Genomic DNA, 20888 nt, shown 5'->3' on the forward strand with positions numbered 1-20888 from the left:
GTCAAGCATGTGGCCCAGCAGCCCAGACCATACCTCAGTGGAGTGACTTTGAGCGATTTTGGGGATGACTTTGGCTAGCTGGTTTGGGTAGAACACGTTGATCGTCCCTGTGCTGTTAGAGTAGAGACTGCTGGGGTTTTCTTTTGAAGCGGGGAAGGGAGAAGGTAGCGCCTGTGGGAGTGTTGACACTGTAGCTAGAGCTCATGGAGGCAGCGCAGCTTCAGGACCTCCCAGCACTGAGCATCCCCACCCTCTTGTGCCTCCACCCCATTGGCACCAGCCCCTGTTGCACCTGGCCAAAAAATAAAAATAAATAAGGGCAGTTTTCAGCTGGATCAGCTCCTCGAACCAGTGAATGATGCAGTTTCATATTGCCAGGACAAGGAATGGGGCAGAAAAGAGCCTGGGGCATGACAGCAACAGAAACCATAATCCAGGTGTGCTGCTTTACTGGGAGCAGAGGGATGTCTCCATAATGATAGTTAATCTTTTCCAAAAAAGCACTTCAACTTTTCAACTGTAGATAAAAAAGCAGGAATGCCTGGGGGCAGTAGAATGGACAGGAATCAATGGGGGAGCTGAATTGAAATAGTACTCATGAATGGGGGGAATGGTAAGTGGTTGGTAGTGTAATTTTAAACCGCTTTTAGAAGCCTGAGGACATAAACAGTCTGTGTACAGAGCAAACCTGTGACTGTACAATGGACTCAGTGGTCCATTGAGTTTTTATAAATTTCTGGTTTCCATGAAGTTTGGACTGTGACCCTGGTACAGGGATTCAAAAATTGCCATGCTACTCTGGATTTCATTTTGACAGTTTCATTTTGACAGGGATTTGGCAGTGGTTGTAAGACTTTGTTGACGTGTGGAATCAAAGGGTTATATGATATCATCCGGAGAGTCATTGACTCTCTCTAGGAGATAGATCATTTCAGTTAAACCAGTTTTCCTACTGAGCAACTAAGTAAACTTGGTCACTTTCTGAAATTAGTGTTGTCTAGGAGACTTGATGTGTAACTGCAAACAGGGCTTTCTCCTGTACTCTTCCTAACTAAGATTCCTGTTTACTCTGGATAAGGAAATTAAATGAAAAGGTGTGAGGGTTTGGTGTTTTGTTTTTTTTTTTTTTTTTGTAAAATTGGAGTAACTCTGACCAGTGACTAATTAGTTTTTGCAGGAATTACTAAATAATTCCTCATGTTCATGGGAGTGCCCTCACAGGTTCCCGTGGCGCTGAATACACTGACTTTCATTTCTTTGACCGGTTACACCTTTCAGTCCACGTTTGGAGCTATAGCATTAAAGATCTGTGCTCTTACATCTAAACCAGAAAGCTTTGGGAAGACCAATTAAATTTAGGCTTTATTCCCAGCAAATAGTCTGGTTGTTAATTGGTTTGAGTCCTCAGATTACCCTCGTACGTACCAGGGACGATGCCAGCCTGTTTGAGGCAACGAAAGAAAACCCACCCTTTCCCCCACCCCTCCGGCTTTTAGGTTTGGGAGTGCTCTGTACCTGACTGTCACGACTTGATTTCTACACGTTACTTGCTCGGGTGCTTCCTTGGTGATAAGGCTCAGGGTTGCAGCATCAGTGTGACAAAAATGAAACCTTTTGGGTTTGAATCTGGGTTATGTTACCAGATGACTTCGTCTGTGAGGCCCTATTTTCCATTTTAATTCACTGTATTAGTAGTTGCAGTGCTTGCTGAAGACAGCTTAGACATTTACCTTCAAGGCACTTTGACTTTGGGATTAAATTTATATAAAAATCTCTGAGCTTACTTTAATAGACTACAAGACTTCTACCTTTTTCTGACATTCACAAGACACCTCTATTGGGCTCCACAACGTAAAATCTGTCTCTTGATCTTTTTAGTGAAGCCTTCAGCAAATTTTTCTGGTATTTCATGGTGATAATTTGTTTGTGCTAAAATGAACGATTTAACTGCTACTTCTTTTATGCAGGTTGGTAATTTAGAAGCCAGACTTTGTTTTTCATTATGTTCCAGTATCAGGGTCTGGTTGAGTATTTGGTACGGACAAGATGCTGTAGGGATATTTTTGTGGTCTGTACGTGTCTTATTCTGTACACTGCAAAATACCTGCTAAATGAAGTCTCTTAATGTGAAACATTGCCACTCTCAGTGAAGCTGTAAATGTGGACGTTTGCCTGGATGTATTTCTTGTTTGCTTTATTCAGAATGAGGATGAAAACAGAGCCAGTGAAAGCAAGAAAACGAAACTGGAAGAAAAAGCTCCATCAGGACACAAGACTTCTAGCAGTAGGGAGTGAGTATCTTGGCTGTGTTTTCAATGTTGGAGGCTCAGGGTGAGCAAGGAGAAGATGGATGACCGTCTTTCCCCCTCTTCTCCTCCCCCTCCTGTCCCCAAAGTGTTCCCTCATTATTAATTGGCGGGTAAAATTAAATTTCATTGCTCCTTACCCTTCAGACAGACTTATTTCAGAATTTCTACTAGTAGTTGGCCAAAAGCAGTACAAACAAGGACAGCTGTTGTACATAACAGAAGTCAGGTAACCCCTCGTGCAGGGCTGGTATATTATGGAATATATGCGTCCTGGTTTTTCCCTAATGTTACAGCGGGGATTTGGTTTGTTTTAGAAATCAGCTGTGCATCTAGCTTTTTGATCTTGCAAAATCGATGCTTTTAAATTTAACCCAGTCTGGTAATTCTCCATTTAGTGAGTTTGTAAACTGAGAGTAAATGACTTAACTGGCATTGTCTGGGAAGCTGATGGCATTGAAATTTGGATCCATGGATTTAGCCTCACATTTGCTTCATAGATTAGCTAAAGAAAAGTGTGAGTGACACAAAAGCAAAGTAATACAAAATTAGCAAATCAGTAATGTTGTTTAATACTCTTCTGCTTGTATGTTATTTCTGTAATTTTACATGCTTTTTGTAATAGCCGTTATGCTTTTATTTGATTTATTTCTTGGTCAGTGTTAATCCACAGGAAAGAGTAAGGTTTTTTCCACTGCCTTTTAAAACTCTGCTATTTCAGGTCATGCAACTGAAAACTGGTATAATTATGTCATGGAAAATATTGCTGTATAGTGAGTAATTGCCAAATTACAAATATGTGAGGAGCTGTGGCACATCAGATGTGAGAAATCTTGTTTGCCTGTTCAGAATTAGAGTGCCTTACTATTTGTTAGGAAACAGATGTAGCCTGAACAGATGCATTTCTAGCTTGATTATGCTTTTTTACCTATTATTTCTGATCTTTGCTTGACTGCCAGTGCAGTTATCTGAAGGCCGTTTAACTTAATGAAACTACGATTTTATAAAAATAATCTAGTAGAAATAATTATTATGGGAAGCCAAGAATAGCCAACTGTAGCCCTCAGCAGCCAAGGTACTGCAAGGCTGCATGGAGAAACTTCCCAGTTTCCTGGGTTCCATAGAACATTTATCTGGACCATCTTTTTTCTGAGCTGTTGGGCTGAGCAGTCTGCCACAGACAGGCTGGCGCTGCCATTGGCATTAATTTCTTACGCTGTAAGTGATTCGGGTGTTTTTTTTAAGAGCTGTTGTAGGGATGTGGTTTTATGGTTAGAACTTGTCTGCTGTGTTTTCAGGTCAGAACAAATAAAATGGTGAAAACGAGTTCAATCTGGCTTCACAGAAACGAGATGATTATTCGTGTTCTTTTCCTCCATACCTGGTTTGCTAGGTCTAACAACAAAAACCTTTGTTCTTTAAAAATGGGGGGTTTTTAGTTTAAAATAAAAAGTTTTGGGGTTTGTTTGTGTTGGATTTTGGGGTTTTGTTTTTGGGTTTTTGTTTGGTTTTTTTTGTAAGGAAAAAAACCCCAAACCTCAATTCGTTCATTTTATCCAGGTCTTCAAAGCCAAGTGCTGTTAAAGAGAAGGATTTACTGCCGTCTCCTGCTGCCCCGGTCCCGCAGAAAGATTCCAAGCAAGAACACGGGTCACGGAAGAGGACGGTCAGTCAGTCGTCATCCTTAAAGTCCAGTAGCAACCTCAGCAAGGAGAGCGGCGGTGGCAGTAAAAGCAGCTCATCTTCTAAGCAAAAGAAGACAGAGGGGAAAGGTTCTGGCAGCGCTAAAGAGCCCAAGGTAAAGGGCTTATTCTGTAAATGCCTCCAGCCTCTTCCTTTGCTTTGCAGTTTGATGCGCTTAGTGTGATCTGAACAGTAATTTGCAGTTCAAGTTAAAACATAATTAGTTTCAGATAAACATTGTTTATGTCATAGTGCTTAAGTGCCTTGGAAGTCTATAAATTAGAAAATAATTTGGGAGAGATTGTGGAATACTAATGCTTATTCCTACCAAATTCTTGCATTAATTAGTGAAATGTGTTTAGTAGTCTTCTGATTACAGATGCTGCTTCTTTATTTTTTAATTTGTTAATAGGAAATACCACTAGAAAGCAGTTTATGCAACATAAATGGAACAATGAGGTTACTCTTGTCTCATCGGAGCAGATACAGATCTTGCCCTGATTTTTTTAAGGAGAGCAGGCGCTCAGTCTGTGCTCAGCACTAGGATGAGAAGCTATAGCTCCTGTTTTCCGACACTGTGGGAGCCCAGAGCGGTTGTATTAAGTCCAGCTCGGGGATCTACCATGCTTTCTGTGGTTGGAGTAGAGAAAACATGTTTATAAAGATGGTGCAGAAAATGTTTTTAAAGAGGTTTAGGTTAGGAAGATATTTAGATGGTAGCATTAAAAAATATTATAGGCAGATGATACTCTTAGGCCACTCAATTGAAACGTGCTTCTTCATCAGTATATAAATGTGTGTTACTGGACAGAAATTAGCCTGTGAGGGCGTCTGAGAGCATGTTGTTGAATAGCTGTGATGAGCAGTTTCTGTTGTATGGTCAGTTACAGAATCACAGACTGGCAGGGGCTGGCAGGGACCTCTGGAGATCACCCAGTCCCACCCCCTGCCAGAGCAGGGTCACCCAGAGCAGGTGGCACAGGAACGCGTCCAGGCGGGTTTGGAATGTCTCCAGAGACGGAGACTCCCCCACCTCTCTGGGCTCGCCAGGGCCCTGCCACCCTCAAAGTAAAGAAGTTCCTTCTCATGTTTAGGTGGAACTTCCTATGTTCAAGTTTGCGTTGAGCGTATTCAGTCTTTGCTGTGCTGCAGGTGTTGGGGGGGGCGGCTTCAAAGCCCCAAAGCGTCCTACAGGCTGTGGAGGCGCCCCGAGTTTAAGCAACTGCTAAGCCTCGGTTGTTGGATTTGCAGTCTCTGAAAAGCTTAGAAGCAAAGCCTAAAAATGTTCAGGAAGGATCATTGATTTGGGGAGGTGGAAAGCAGCAAACAGTCATCAGCAATGGCAGAAAGTAACTTAGTCATCAGGGTGGAGTTGGTGAATCTCTGCGCGGGGAGACGTGCTGCGTGACTTCACACGCCAGTACCCTGAGCTTTGGAAGGCTGGCAGGGCGGCGTGTCGCGGCTGCGTAAGCCGCTTCCAGGAGCTGTAGGCAGTGCGTTTACCTCACAGACTGGGGCTCTGCCCTGTCTTTATTCGTCAGCATAGCAATGTCCCTAAGCCAGCAGTTAGTTTGTGAGATGTTTATTGTTTTATACTTCAGATATGCTTAGTCATGCCTTTCTTAAAGTTGTATATAGTCTTCCTGTGTTTCCCTGCATCTGTTGTTATTGTGCCTGCCTTACAATGGTAGACAGTACATTGCTCTGCAAATCTGGTGCCTTGCGACTCCAGGATCCTTCTGGTTACTGATAATCTGATAAATGTAGGTTATGAAATACATCTATATAGATGACCTTTGGTCATGGTAAATGAAGAGAGAGGAAAACACATATGAAGCTGGGGAGTTGTTTTATACTGCTTAGTTACTAGAAATTGATTAACTTACTATTCACAGAATGTTTCTAGTGTCCGGTCTTCACCCTGAAGTGTCATGTTGAGCCTTGTATAATTTAGGGGAGCAAGGACAGTGTGTTGTGAAGACAGCTAATTTTTCTCCTTGAAGATGATGCTTATCTTTCCGAAATATATATATTTTTTTTTCCAAGGCAAAGACATTCAGCAGAGAAATGAGAAATTGTAAAAATATTCATCCCGTTCTTGTTAGAGTGGAAAAACAGGACTTAGAAACAGTGACATGGGAGATTCGGGGAGGGATTTCCTGGACCCAGGTGTGTAGAAAGCCTGGACTGCATTCCCTCTTCTAAAGGAGATCCCCTGGTGTGGGAGAACGAGGAGTTTGGTTACAGCTACTGTGTCTTCTCTGTGCCGGCATGAGGTGAAAGCCTCGTGGAAGCTGTGTTACTGTCTACGGTGAATGGCAGCTAAAGCAGCTGCAAAACTGACCTTATTGCATATAGAGTGAAGTCATGGGAGAAATTTATACCACAAATGCTTTTCTTGAAGGCAGGGAAGATTTAACTGTTCTTTAAACTTATTATTTGGCAACAATTTTCCTTTCAGGAAAAGATTCTGAACAATTCATCAAACTGCCCTCCTGCCTCTGCTCCGTCTACGGAAAGTTCAAAGTCAAGAAGAGCAAAACTTGTTTTTGATGATAGGTAAGTACGGCAAAAGGTGCCTTTCCCTCTGTGAATCTTGATGCGTAGCCAGGTCCCCGCAGAGAATTGTTGTCCTTTTTGCTTCAGAAAAGCTGTTAAGTACAAGCTCAGGCTCTGGAGAGCTGTGCGTTGTTCCTGCGGGGATGTGCTGTCTTCCCTGTGCCATGGGCCGGGCAGACGGCGCAGTCCCATGGCCTGCCCTGTACATTCCTGCCGAGCATAAAATGACCAGCAATAAGCTTAAATAGCTCAGGGTTGTTTTGTTTTTAAACGCTGATGGGTCCTTTTCACCTTAACCAGGGCACTGCTGCTGCCTGTCTGCCTCTCCTCACCAGAGCCCACGTCCTCTAGAGTCAGGAGTTGGGGTCGTTGATAGTAGAGAGGAGCCTTTAGTTTTTGACATTCCAGATCCCCAAGAGCAGGATTGGGATTTAATCCTGTGGGGTCAAAGAAAATATCTTGAGAAGAAATTAAAACAAATATTTTACAGTCTTGTGCCAACTTTATGTTTCTCTTGTACCAATTCAAATCTCAGCAGAATGTTTGCTCTTAAAGCGTTTCTATTTGTTGTTCTTTAAATTCACTTTATAGATAAAATTATGTTTATACCAAATGTAAAAGTAACTTCCTGGTTAAGATCTCTTTGGAAGTGGACGAGCAAATTGGTCAGTGTTTTTCTCCTGATAGTTATTCCTTAAAAAAAAAAAGAAAACAGTCGAGTGAATTAGATGGTTAGAGTACACTAACAATCACTTAGGACAAAATAGTTTATGGGGATTTTCTAATTATTCCAAGACAAAACAGGTCCAAGGAATTGAGATAAAATCGAACTTTTAAAAAAAAAAATCTGAATGTGTATTGATGTATAGGAAGACATAATGAGAGCATCTTCCAAGGAACAGTAATTGTGCTTTAGGGAGGTGACATGATAACTTTGTGGTTATGACTGAGACGTTGTCAGATTTTGTGGGCCTAGAACTGATCGAACTAATTTTGTAGGTACATAATCTTTTTTACTATGAACTCTTGCTTTGTAATGACATCAGTTTCCTGTAAGTGGACTGTTAAAAGTGTTGATTTTAAATATCTTTAATACAAATAAGTAAGGTAGGATGGATGGAGGAATTTATTTCAAACTTTAATCAACTTATAGGTAATATGTTAATATATTGTCATGTATTATTACACTTTTATAATTATCCTCTGCTCATCTAGTTGTGAAAGTCATTTAGCATTGATTGCCTTGGGTGGCTAAGCAAAAGCAATTAACACCTGGATGTACCTTGGTTTATTTAGTATTATCATCATAATTTTTAAATGTTTCACAGCCTCAGTAATGCCAGTCCTGGAGACACTGGATTAATTAGTCCTCAGATTTTCAGAGGCTTTTTCCTTCCCCCGCCCCTGTTGCTGGTCAAGTATTTGTTTTGCTTGACTATCAAATGCAGTAAATTTGACCAAGTCATCTTTACTTACCGACTTGCTTGAAATACTGTTTAGAATTACCTGAAACTAGAGAACTAATTTTAAAATATTTTTAACAGTTTTATCATACTGTAACTAATCATACTGGTTAACAGTTTTATCATAGTGTAGCTTCTGTAACCTGCGTTAGAAAAGATCTGAAATTTGACAGTGAGAACCGTCAAGTCATAAAAGGAAATGCAGCGTGGGAGGGGCTGGGTCCATAAACTTGTGTTTTCTGTTGCAGGACTTACTCAGCTGATCATTATTTACAAGAAGCAAAGAAGTTAAAACATAACGCAGACGCATTGGTAAGTACATCTCCAATACTTATCTAATGTTTGCCATTATACTGGGGTTATACTGGGGGTTTGTTTACTGCTTTTGCCATTTTGCTGCCCTTTTGTACTGGAGCTTTCTTGTACTTCCTCTCTGGTTTTTTGTCCTTAAAAATTTTCTCCGCTCTCCCCAGTCTGACAGGTTTGAGAAGGCTGTGTACTACCTAGATGCTGTGGTGTCATTCATTGAGTGTGGGAATGCATTGGAGAAAAATGCTCAGGAATCCAAGTCCCCGTTCCCTATGTATTCAGAAACTGTGGAATTAATCAAGTAAGCATTGCAAAGCACGTACAAAAGTCAGGTGGGTGGGGAAGAGGTCTGGAAATCAGAGCTTTCTTTTAGATTTACTAAAGTTTTGCCACCGATTTTTGAAATCTCTTATTCTTCAGTAAAACTGGATGTTCCAGTTGCTGTAGCTTAAAGTGTTTTCGTGAAGGTTAAGATCCTTTCTGCTAAGGCTCTTGACGTCTCTCTACAATGTATAACACACAAGAAGCAAAATTACTCCAATTACTGCCTAGTCAGCATTTTGTTTGGGTCTGAGAGAGGTTCCTGAAACGGTGAAGAGAGTTGAAACTGGAAATTTGTAAGAACATAAGTGTTTTATGATTGATAAATGATACTGTAATCTTCATTTTATCGTTTACTTTATGTCTTTGTTTGTAGATACACTATGAAACTGAAGAATTACTTGGCACCGGATGCTACGGCTGCAGATAAAAGGCTAGCAGTGCTTTGGTATGTCTGTTTGGAACTTAATACAATGCACTGAATAATTTCAAATGTTTTATCTGCATGAAATGCTGTATTACACTGAGTTGTCAGGTGATGCTGAGCCAACTGTATGAGATTTCCGCTTGGCTGCATGTAAAGATTAATGCTGTATATCTGGTTACTGTAAATCGGGGCAGAGAGGATGTTGACAAGGGCCAAGTCTTTGAAATATTAAGGAAATCGGTAGATTTGTGCGGAGTAACCACAGAAGGGATGGGGGTCCTTCCTATGTACTCATCCAGGGATAAGTCCTAATTTGGACTGGCTGTGAAGAATTGTCACTGGCCTCCTAGATCAATGGAACAGCCCCAGCAGGTGTAAGGACCAGAACCAGGTGGCATCAGGCGGAAAAGAAAGGGGAGGCCACGGCAGAACGTGTTGGACTCAGAATGTCCTGACACAAGCGAAAAATCAATGATGCCCTTGTCTAGGAAGTAGCTCAGTGTCGTCTCCTAAGCCAAGAACTGGAAAGGGGTTGTACCAGCAACATCACTGAAAATTAGAGTTTCAGCTTAAAGCACACAAAGCTATGCTTTTGTTTCCTTGTAAAGGTGATTATGGATTTTTTTGATAGACCTACAATTTGGGAGTTTGCAGAGAAAGCTTTAAAAACACAGCTAGGAGATTTTTGAACTTCACTCAGTTGTGTTTAACTTGACTTTAACTGTAAATGTTTTGTTATTCTGTCTTTGGTCAGTCTTCGGTGTCAATCTCTACTATACCTAAGGCTTTTCAAACTGAAAAAGGAAAGTGCATTGAAATATTCTAAAACTCTGACTGAACATCTGAAGGTAATTGCAGTATTTTCTTAGAATATTAGCACCTAATCAAATTAAAGCTCTACATCACTTTGCATTCCTGAAGCCAATTTTCAGACTGCTGCGTGTGAACCTGGAGTATACCCTATTTAGAACTGGACCTTGAAAGTATATTAAAGTTAAGTAATTTAAAGCTGGGAAGAGACAGCATGGCTGTCATAACCATACTGCTCCCAGCATGATAGCGCTCTCTTAGCAATTTGATCTAGCTTTTGTTGTCTTTAATAAATTTAGTAGGCTTTGTTTTTCTTGCTGCAGATACAACAAACTGAAACGTCACTTTTGTGTTTAAGCTTAGGGGAATTCAGGATGTAGGGCTGTATTTCACAGGCTGCAGCTGTTCAGCTTTCGCAAAAGCTGGCACCGGAGCCAACTTCTCCTTGAAAACCAAACGGGTCTTTCTGAGGTTTTGTCGTTTGCAGTGGGATGTTTGATTATTTTTTTTTTCTTATTCCACCACATGAATTTAACTCAATTCTTCTGCAATTGATTTAAGTGCTATCCTTGGTAAAGGATACCCAGAGACACATCCTTTGAATTAACGTATTTGAATCAAGATGTTGCAGATGAGAAAAGCAGTTATGATACTTCTGTAATGTTACTCAGTCCGTAAGACAGATTTTTCACAGGAAGGCTTGGGGATAGGTAACTAATGTCATTGGGTTTCTCTGAAACTTCCCGCTATCAATACTGAGAGGAAACAGTTCTCAAAATGTTCTCATAGGTGGCAATAGGATCTAACGCTTAGAACAGAAGACCGCTCCAATCCTATATATATTTAGTGGCCTTCTTTGTGTTGCTAAAATAATCCTTTAATTTGTGTTTTAGGCATCAGTAAAAAATGATATTTTTCCCAAATTTGAATTTACTGTGATGTTATTCAGAATGTTGGTTATTGTTTAAAAGAAAAATAACAAGAAATAATTTGGTTTAAAATAACCAATTAAATAACCAGGTAAATAATAACTAGTTAAAGTATAAACAAATCAGGTGACAGATTTATTTTTTCCCCAACAGAATTCCTATAATAATTCTCAAGCACCATCACCTGGTATGGGAAGGTAAGTAGTACAAGCTGTTACCTGTATTTCTCAGTTTACAGCTAGTTTTCTCTGCAACCTGTGTGCCTGAGGTGCTCAAAAAATAGCTTTTTACTGTTTGAAGTGTTGGGGTGGTTCTTCTAAAGGTGTAGATTTTGACCCAGTTTTTTGCGTAATAAAAGGTTTGGAAAACTGCTGCTTGTGCTAGTGCTCAGCAGAGAGTCTGTCAGGAGACTCCCTGTTGCACTAACACACAAGTCACTTGTCTCAGTGAGTTCTCTTGTTTTATTTATCCCTGGAGGTGTTTAAAAGGCAGGTAGACGTGGTGGACTTGGCAGTGTTGGGTTAATGGTTGGACTCGATGATCTTAAAGGTCTTTTCCAACCTAAATGATACTATGATTTAATGTTTTTCTGCTCAAAACAATAGCTTTATTAATGCTGCAAGCCCAGGCAGCTACAGGTAGCTTCAGGGTTGTCTGTTCCATAGTACAGCATTTTACTTCTATTCTTTAAAACCTAACAATGGAGCTTTGAGAGATTATTCTGAGTTTTAGGAGGGCATTTCAGATTGGCATCGTGTTATCTGAAAGTGTAATATGGCAGAATAGTTATCACGTAATTGTAATGGTTTCATTATTATTCTTGAAGATTCATTTTATTTAAACAGTGAATTTAAGATTTTATTGAATTAAAAGGCAAGGAGGTTCGGTGGTTAGGTTTTGGCTGTGAAGCTAAAACGTAAGAGTTGGAGGATCCTCAGCAGTTGTTACCAGTTCACGCATGTCACTTGTTGTAGGGTAAATCCTGACTTCTTGATGCGTGAAGTGGGAGTGCTTTAGTGTCTTGCGCTCTGAGATGTAGGAAGAGAGGTCCTGGAGAGCATTAATCTTACAGCATGATGTGACCGAAGTACCTATATTTGCGTTTTACAATGTAATACTTTTCTCTGGATAAGCAGCAAGCCTGTCGGTATGCCGTCTCCAGTCTCTCCAAAGCTGTCTCCAGGGAATTCAGGAAATTACTCTTCCGGGGCAGCCAACCCTTCAGGGAGCGGGTCTTCGGTGACGATCCCCCAGAGGATCCATCAGATGGCGGCCAGCTACGTCCAAGTTACGTCCAACTTCCTCTATGCCACTGAAATTTGGGACCAAGCCGAACAGCTGTCTAAAGAACAGAAAGGTAAGGGCTGGCACGGGTGGGTTGTACCCTCGGATGTACCAGGGTGTGCTGAAATGCTCACGGGCTTTGAGTCTTGGAGTGGCAGTTAATGGTGCATGGGATGTTTAACCAGGGCCTCTGCCAAAGTAAGATGGGAAGTGATACCTCCGGTTACAGTGGTACCCCAGCTGGGTGTCCTGGTGGTCAGGGTGGTGTTGGAGATGTAACGTTTCCTACCAGCTATGTGTTGGAAAAAAAAAAAAAAAAATCTTTGTTGCATTTGTCATAAAACGTTAGCTGTAGGAAGGGGAACTCCGTACATTTCCATTTCTGAAATTCTTAAGTGAAATACACATTTGAGGCGGAAGGCCAAGGAAGTTTTACAATAGTTTAACCATACTCTAATTATTCTTATCAGCCAGTCTGCAAAAGAGTAAAGAAATTGATTAGAAAGGACTGTTTTCCATTATTTTTATTCTTCCATCCATCTTTTTCTTCTGTCAATCTGAGAAAGATTCATGCTGAAAAGGTGGGGAGTTTGGGTGTAATATTTCCCGTATGAAAATACGTGCCTAGTTTAACTTGTGTTTCTGTTGTTTTAGAGTTCTTTGCTGAACTGGATAAAGTTATGGGCCCTCTGATTTTTAACTCGAGCATCATGACAGACCTAGTGCGTTACACCCGGCAGGGATTGCATTGGTTGCGCCTGGATGCCAAGTGATACTTTGAACTGAAGGAATGGAAAAATCGAACACATTTTTTCTCGCTGCCTCTGATTTATCTCCACAACACTGTGTCATGTCGATAAGGAAGACTGCCATAACACATTGCTTAGTTGACACTAAGAGCAAGGATTGCTTTCACATGTCTCCCATCCTCATTTGTGTTTTGTGTTTTAACCCCCAATCATCTGGTCAATGGACTTCTTCAGTATTCCCGTTTTAAGTTATTTAAATATATTAAAATTTGCTACATATAAAGGTGTAGTTTTGCTGATCTATCATGGATAGATCATTGGAATTCCGGTCATAATACATAAATAGTCAGTTTAAATCCTATTTATTTTAATTTTTTTAATTTTAATTTTGAAAAGCCCAGTGTGGGGCAGTTTTTAGCTATTTCTTCCCTGAATTTACCCTTTCGAGTACTTAGCAGAAATTAAACATAGACACTTTATTTAAGTACTTTGTGAGCTTTGTTACTCTGTAATGTCTTGTGGTGGTAGAGCCTGTAAAAGGAACTAGGGTTGATAGGTTCTAACGTGTAGGGACACCATACTTTTCATGCCTAATGCCTATGAGTCGACTAATAATGGCAACTACAGATTTATTATTGCAGAATTTGTACTAAATAGAAAAATTCCAGATATTCTTCTACGTATTAAGATACTTCGTTTAAATGAATTATAAAGAAATTTTTATGGAAAAGTATTTAGCTGGATCTGACTTGGATTGTTTTCCAGGCAGTTTCAAAACATCGATTAACACTATAACAATCACAAAACATTACAGTAATTTGCATTTAATGTAATATGGAAGTAGTGGTGTAAGAATGAACTTCAGTCCGATAGGTGCGATGCATACAGGAGAGGTTTCTGAAATGGACAATCTTGTGCTTTTTTGCATCTCTTCATTTACAACACGTTTTGTTTCCTTGCTTGTCATTTTTTGACGCTTACAAAATCGGTGAACTTTGTGGTTAAAAACACAACAGTAGTTAAATTCCTAGCAGAACTGTCATTTGCATCTTTTCCATTGACTGAGAAACCAGGAATCTTAAGTAGAAATCGAGGTCCGTGTTTTCCTTTTAGGGTCTGATCGGTAACAGACACTACGGGATGACAGTGCAACAGCCGTCGTGGGGTGGGAGCACACAGCTATTACAGGGAAACCGACTGTTTCGATGCAGAATGGATTTAAAACTTGTATTTACCCCGTGTTAATGAAGGTCCTGTTAATGTTTGATGGAGCGTAATCCTCGCTTGCGAGGGAGCGACTGGGTGCGACAGAAGTGGTTCACGGAGTTGCAGTTGGCCGCTCTCAAAAAGTGTAAACCAAAGTACCTTTCCACGTAAGGTGCTTGTCTGAGTAAAAGGTTTCAAACGCTACTGCTTTCAGTATTGCTTAGTGCCCCGAACACGTCTGGTGTGCCTTATGCCTTACTTTTAGATGAAGATTTTATGAACTGTTTACAAGATGTTTTACAGCAGGACCAGGTATACTGTATGCAGTGGTCTTCTGCAGTACTTTGGTAAAATTCCATTTCCTTTTTCAAAGTCCTAGCGTCTGTCCCACGAACTGACTTCTCCTTGTGGTGGTCTCCTTTCGAAGAGTCAAACTCTGAATCCTTTGGAGTGAGATTGTGGAATGCTGCTTTGTTTTCTCTCCCATTTAACCCTTTATTCTGTACCAGATATGAACGTGCATGTTCAGGAAAATGATTGCACTAAATTTTTTGTGTAGTAGTAGTTAAGTGCCAAAATCACGGCAACCTCGAGAGAAGGAATAGAATTCTACGCTACTTAGTACTGCAGTATGTCCTATGGGCTTTAAGAGTTTAGAAGTTTTGCAAATTAGTAACCTACTAAAAGGTAGCTGCATATTCGTAGAGCTTCCTTTGCGTTCCAGCGTGTTTTGTACTTCCAGAAAAGCTTTGCTACATACGACTTGTTACATGGTTAACAGACCTGGGACTTTTTCCACGATAGCTGAATTTACTCGTCAGGTCTGTTGGAGCATCCTTTTTATTGAATCACTGTGCAAGGTCACGTTTCTGTTAGTGTTTGCTGTTCGAGACAGAACTCTGTACCCTCAGACTCCGCATCTTGGTTAATGGGACACTGTCAACTATTTTTCCTTTAATACTCTAAAGTGCCTAGCACACTTTTGACGCTATATAAAAAAATATCTTCTTAGAAGTTGCATTCATAGTTTATTTTTTGTGTAGTGCTGCACTAGCCGGCATGGCTGATTTTTGGCTTGCTCCTTCGTGCACAGTTACCATTGCTCTTAGCAGGAATGGTCTCATCTCTGGGAATTTTTTTTCCTTAACTCGAGTCCCACAAATACCTTTTGGTGTCACGCGAAATTGGTCTCTTAAAAAAAAGTATCTCTTATTCCTAGATCAGTGGATCTTAAAAAAAATTGTCTTCAATGACCAGAAGACTTTTTACATCGTGTCAAAATGTGGACCTGAACTGGTTGAAAGTGTCCCACCTGCACAGTGTACGTTGTAGTAAAATCCCCTCCAGAGTGCTGTCCCGCGTCGTCTGTCTGTCCGGGAGATGTGCAGAGGTCTTGTTAATTGGAAAGAAATGCCTTATGCGTCTGTGGCTATTTCAAACAGATACATTTAAATTTCGCAATTCCAAAAGCATATCTTAACTTGGGATTTACCATTGTTTCCGAGAGAAAAGTGATGTACTTTGTCAGATTTCGTAGCTTAAAAATAATGCCAGTACGTTACAGGCTTCCATCCCTCTGTCAAAGTGGGGGCGGATGGTCCAAAGCTGCCCGTGGTTCCTCCCCCGCGGCAGCGCGCGTCGCTCCAGTCCTCGCACGCGGCGCAGTAGTGACTAACGACGAGGGAATCCCTAACTCTTGGCTTCCTCATTGATTCCCTGCAGGACTGTATATTAAATACATATCAATGCCGTAATTTGAATTCCCTCACTGAACGCGGTCCCAGCTGGTGAATCTTAAAAATGGCTTAATCAGACTAGGCTTGCTCAGATATCACAACTATTTGAATTTGCTGTCAAACTTGCAGGTTCCGAGGTGATAAGGTGCAACCATTTGTAATTATAAACAAATCTTCAGGACCCCAGAGTCAAACAGCCCGAGACTTTTAGTTTGATTTGAAACTATTAGCCATAAAGCAGAGCATATGGATGGCTCTTCTTGGCTTTTGATGGCAGTATGCAATTTGTATTGTATGTGTCTTTTAATATATATGTATATATATATGAACTCAGTCTGTCCAAAGTATATGTTATACTTGTTTTTAGATTATGGTGCAACTGACTATATTGATATATTATTTATTGAGTGCTGAGTCACCATCTTATTGGTGATAAATCTTGCATATTATACAGGAGTGCAATGTATATTCCTTTAGATTGCTGAGGCTTGATTGCTGTGATAACAAAAAAATGCCCTGAAATGTATTTATGAATGGCCCCAACATACGGAGAGTCAGGACTTTATGGAAAAAAAATGTAGCGCTTGCCTGGGGCAAGTAAAATAAAGCCGTAGGCGGATAATTAATGTAGTTTGCCAAAATGGCAAACCACTGGAGAGAGAGACTACCTTTGCTGTATTTAATATTTCATTTACCTAACAGATATTTGCCGTCACTGCAGTGTTTATATTAAGGCAGATACAAAAGGGCCTGAGCAAGTCAAGTTTGAATTACCCATTGGGGAGTAAACAACTTCCAAATTCTTAGATTTCTGACAAATACTTTGGTCAGCGTTTCAGTTACTCCATCTGATGAATCAGTGTTATGGAAAACCCTGGGTTTCCAAGCGACACAGTTAATGCCAGACATCTTTCCGTCTAAAGGGTAGCCAAGCTTTTGCCAGCCAACTCAGACAAATCCAGACCTATTCCAGGAGACGAACTTCCTAAGGAGGAAAGTTACGTCAACTCGAACAATCAGGGAACGGTGGTGTGTGTCGGGCTCCGTTGCTTTTCGAGGAATGGGTCCGTGCGGCCGCGGTGGTGTTTGTCCACAGCAGGGCCAGGGGGGCCCGGGGAGGGCTCTGCCCTGCGCCAGCGCCGCCACACGGGCTCCTCTGCTTGCTGGGATCCGCCGGCGCTCGGCCGAGTTTCACCCAAACACAGCGTAGGGAGCAGCTGGACACGCTGTGCTGCAGCGTGGGGTTCATGTTGGCTGTCCTTGTGTGAAGGCTTCACCTCTTCTAGTTTCATCTGGAAACCTTGGTGGGTTTCCACCGTTCCGGGCGTTAAGTCTGGATGCGCACGGGCGGAGCGGATCCAGGCACATTAGAACACAGCGTTCCCTGTCTTCGGTTTTTATATGCAACCCCTGCGGTCGGTGTCGTTGGGTGCGCGGAACTTGCGCAGCGCTTGATTTTGGCTGCGTTGGCATTACACATCCGAAAACTCAACTCTAAGGACCAGGCATGACGTTTGCAAGCACAGTTCCTGACATTTGTATCTGGTCCCCCTTTTAAATTGTTTTAAGAAATTTTGTATATGGAGGATAAAGTGCTTATATATTTATTAAAAATCCTTTATCTTATTTGAAATTATTATTTGGTGAAGAAAGGTTTTTCTTTCGGGGGAGGGCTGGGGGGGGGTGGGGGGAAGGTAACTTTTAACCTGTCACTTATAAATGAAGCCCTTATTAATCGTACAGAAAGGTACTGTTAGTAACTAATGGGATGTCTCTGTTTTATGCTTTGTACATGACAAGTCCATGTGTTACATTTTTGTTTCTATCAAAATATTTAGGCATCTGTCTTCAACCAAAACCTAAAAGAAAACAAACTGTGATTTTTATTTGTTGCAATACATTTGAAATTTCAAAGGGTACTTTGGGGCTCAAAATTAGGATTTCTAAGTCAGTATGTGCATTTCACGTAATAAAGCTGTTAATGGTGAGCAAAGTATTATATACTAACTAGATTTTTTTCCACATCTGTATAGTATATTCTATGTATTTTGTGGTATTGAGATTATAGAAAGTTTAGTGTCTGAAACATGCGTTTAATGTGTATTTTTAAACAAATTTATGGCAATTAAAATATTTGGAGAAAAGGGTATCACATTTCAATTTGTAAAGATCTTTTTAACTACTGTGTCATTAAAATGCTTTGTACAATGCAAAACTGTAACTGGAGAAACTAAGTTTAATAAATATCAAATAGATTTTCTGTATTAAACTTCCAAACCACTGTGCTCGTGTCTGTTGCGTGGCCCTTCTCCTCCCCGATGCTGCATTTTTAAGCAGAGTTGTCTTTTTTGATCCTCGTGCTTTGTGTATAACAAAGGGCAAGCAGTATTCAGTATTTGTGTCCCCGACTTGTTGGTATTTGCCTAATCAAAAGTGACTTTGTTTCTTTTAGCCCTCCAAGTTAACGTGCAACCGGTCAAAAATGGATTTTGATCGATTTATTTTAAAATAGTAGATGCTTCGGTTTCAGGAGTCAGTCTAGGACAGTCATTTAAGTAAGTGTGATTAGAAGTAATTAAAAGTAAATACTTTCCCCCCCCGTTATCACTGGTTATATTTGGGATATTGGAAATGCTATCAGTATTATCAGTTTGTTTGGTCCTTCTTTTATCAGCACCTCAGATAAGGGCCTGTTAGAGAGTTCAGCTGCTGAGATGGAAACCAGGTGGAAGCCTGATCTACTTTCTGCACTTGCCAGGTTGAAGGATAAATGTCTAAAGTCCAGTCTGAAATAAGCACTTCTGCTTGAACTCCGTGATGTGCGCTCACCGCACACTTTGCTCAGAGGATACAAGGAAAACCAAGGTGGCTTGCTGAATATAAATTTTTAATTCACACCTTAAAAAAAATAATATATATGAACCATTACAAAAAACCAAAACGAAGAGGAGAGGCAGAGTCCTTTTATTGAGCTTGGCCAGAGAGTCATCCTGACGCTGCTGCAGAGCGACAGCCTTGGCTAGGAAACGCGCTCAAGCTCTTTGAAGTCCTTTTACCAGTTCATATGACAGAAATGTTAAATATACTTATTGCTCGAGTCACTGTCCTAGCTTTTGAACGGTCAATAAATATTTCCCAAGTAGAGGGGAGCATCGTTAGCAGTAACAGTGATGAGTGTTTTCATGGCGACAGGTCACTCCGAGGCTGTTCTAAGGAAACAGCGATTCTTCCTGGAAAACAAAACATCATCAGGCGCTGCCAGCTCGGACAGGCATCCACGCGTACATCCCCAGCAGTGCTGCGCTTACTGCGACAGCAGTGCTCGGGCCCAGCTCCTGCAGCCGTGCACGTTGTATTCACCTCTTTAACTCTATTCAGTTCAGCTTGATTCATTTATGTTCTTTGCTTTGCACAACAGCTCCAAAGTGCCTGTTTCCCAGGGCTATACTGTCAGGCTGGGGTGCAGAAATTACAGGCTCTATAAATCCCTTTCTGTCTGTATCTTCCTGTAGCTGCTGTTACAGTTCGCCTCTGTTAGTCGGTAGAACGAAATGACGCGTTTCAAGTGCATGTAAAATAGCAGCTCGACTACCATGTCCTATTGTATTTATGGATTGTCTCTGCTTTGTGGTATGTGTACAGCAGGTGCCACACAAAATCAGCTTTCGGTCACTAAGCAGTAATTTTAACTAATCAGTTTAACTATATGGAGTTGGACGATTTGCTAATGTCTTGTGTTCATGAGAACTAAATGACTTTAGCTGTCTTAAACTATGAGCTTAAGTAATCACCTTAAAGTGATTAATTTAGGGTAAGATACTGCTTTTAATTGATAAGTGCTCCCAAGTGAACAGTATTGGCTTTAAGAAGGCTTAATTTTAAGGTCTCTTAAGTGTCTACCTAAAAGCTGTCTAGAATCCCGTGTTCCTTTTTCAAGAGACAGGTTATTTTGGGTTGCAAGGAAAGGACTAAGGCTTGTAATCAAGGGCACGTGGACTCTGCTCTGTTTGCATTGCTTACAAAAGAGGTCTGAATCTATTGCCCCATCCCTATTCCTGGTATCTTTTTCTATGCACAGAATTAATTCCGTATCTCGTTTGGGTAAGAATAAGTGGGAACTTCCTCTACATAATACGATACCAAGTGTCGCCGAACCTTAACGCTGATGAGGGTCCGTTACCTGCACAGCATGGTGATGCATTCGCTGTTATCCCTGCACGAGGCTCCGACGGGTCGCAGCGAGACGCCTCTCCAGAACGGTGTCATCCGCCTCTGCCTGCTGAGCGGGGGGTGCAGGGAAGCACAGAGGGTCTGAAACAGAGGGGTCGTGCCGCCGTCAGAGCATCCGCGGCTGCGAGCGCTCGGTCACTCTGATGCTGAGCTCAGTAGTCTCAAGTGAGAAACGTGAAATCTTTCTCATTTTCAGATGCTAGCATGATCTGGTAATGTGTACGTGCTTGTATCTTAACCCCAAAGAAGCAAAAAGTATAAAAACTGGTTTTTTAATCCTCGTGGAGGGAAGGCAGAATGAATTGCTAAGGTACATCTCAGAGCAATCCAGCATTCACCAGGCAGTTACTCTACTTTTTTACGATGTTGAATCCTCTAAGAGATCTCTGCTGTCACCTCTAACTCCTGCCAGTTATTCATGCAAATCCTAACGCTTTTTATTAACTGCCTGACCATTTCGAATTAGCGCTTTAAATAGTTCTCTCTTTACCTGGCTGAGCAGCAGCGAGCAGAGCAGTAGGACTGCCATCGCTTTCCAGGAGTGCATCTTCACGCTGTGAGCCGCCACTTCCACCGCGGGACCGGCCTTGGGCGGAGGAGGTAGGAAGAGCCCCAAATAGAACTTCCCAAGCCTCAGCTAGATTTTTATAGACTTCATTCTCTTATCATTGCATCAGCTGTCAGTCATTACAGGAACAAAGTTCGTTTCGGAGCAAGAGGGAATTACTAAGTTAGCATCTGCTGAAGTGATCTGGTTCAAGGCCTGTCTGTTTAGCTAATGATTTACTCTCCTTCCACTTGTACTTTGTCTGGTCAGCTTACCACATGCGCCAACTGTTCCTTTTTTTAAAACCTACCTAATGTGTTACCAGAACT

General features: G+C 41.2%; 2 protein-coding genes across 7 annotated transcripts in view; one reads left to right on the forward strand and one right to left on the reverse strand.

Moving 5' to 3' along the window:
* The window catches only part of AFF4 (ALF transcription elongation factor 4), a 54488-nt gene extending 36429 nt beyond the window's left edge, over positions 1-18059 (forward strand). For 5 of the 6 annotated variants that reach the window (XM_063349548.1, XM_063349549.1, XM_063349550.1 and 2 more), the window contains 10 exons: positions 2203-2291; positions 3867-4104; positions 6451-6548; positions 8260-8323; positions 8485-8621; positions 9018-9089; positions 9823-9916; positions 10961-11004; positions 11944-12164; positions 12746-18059. In XM_063349548.1, the coding sequence (XP_063205618.1) occupies positions 2203-2291; positions 3867-4104; positions 6451-6548; positions 8260-8323; positions 8485-8621; positions 9018-9089; positions 9823-9916; positions 10961-11004; positions 11944-12164; positions 12746-12864 (1176 nt within the window). In that variant the 3' untranslated portion in view covers positions 12865-18059. Of the gene's footprint in view, positions 1-2202; positions 2292-3866; positions 4105-6450; positions 6549-8259; positions 8324-8484; positions 8622-9017; positions 9090-9822; positions 9917-10960; positions 11005-11943; positions 12165-12745 lie in introns of those variants that run through there. The other variant, XM_063349551.1, reaches the window with a different exon arrangement.
* A 671-nt stretch (positions 18060-18730) lies between these two features.
* LEAP2 (liver enriched antimicrobial peptide 2) lies at positions 18731-20636 on the reverse strand. Its single transcript, XM_063349554.1, has 3 exons — positions 20503-20636; positions 19963-20093; positions 18731-19012 (listed from the first exon to the last, which is right to left on the reverse strand). Exons 1-3 carry the CDS (start codon positions 20557-20559, stop codon positions 18976-18978), a joined length of 225 nt encoding a protein of 74 aa, XP_063205624.1. The 5' UTR covers positions 20560-20636; the 3' UTR covers positions 18731-18975.
* Between the last annotated feature and the right edge of the window lie 252 nt (positions 20637-20888).

Source organism: Chroicocephalus ridibundus, chromosome 11 (genome assembly GCF_963924245.1).
Source record: "Chroicocephalus ridibundus chromosome 11, bChrRid1.1, whole genome shotgun sequence".
In the NCBI taxonomy this organism is placed as follows: domain Eukaryota; kingdom Metazoa; phylum Chordata; class Aves; order Charadriiformes; family Laridae; genus Chroicocephalus; species Chroicocephalus ridibundus.

Excerpts from the sequence above, each read along its gene's own strand:
- LEAP2 (XM_063349554.1), bottom strand. The coding sequence starts at position 20,559 with ATGCACTCCTGGAAAGCGATGGCAGTCCTACTGCTCTGCTCGCTGCTG. Across the intron at positions 20,094-20,502 it reads GCTCGCTGCTGCTCAGCCAG|ACCCTCTGTGCTTCCCTGCA; the intron begins GTAAAGAGAGAA and ends CCTCTGTTTCAG. Across the intron at positions 19,013-19,962 it reads TGCATCACCATGCTGTGCAG|GAAGAATCGCTGTTTCCTTA; the intron begins GTAACGGACCCT and ends TTTGTTTTCCAG.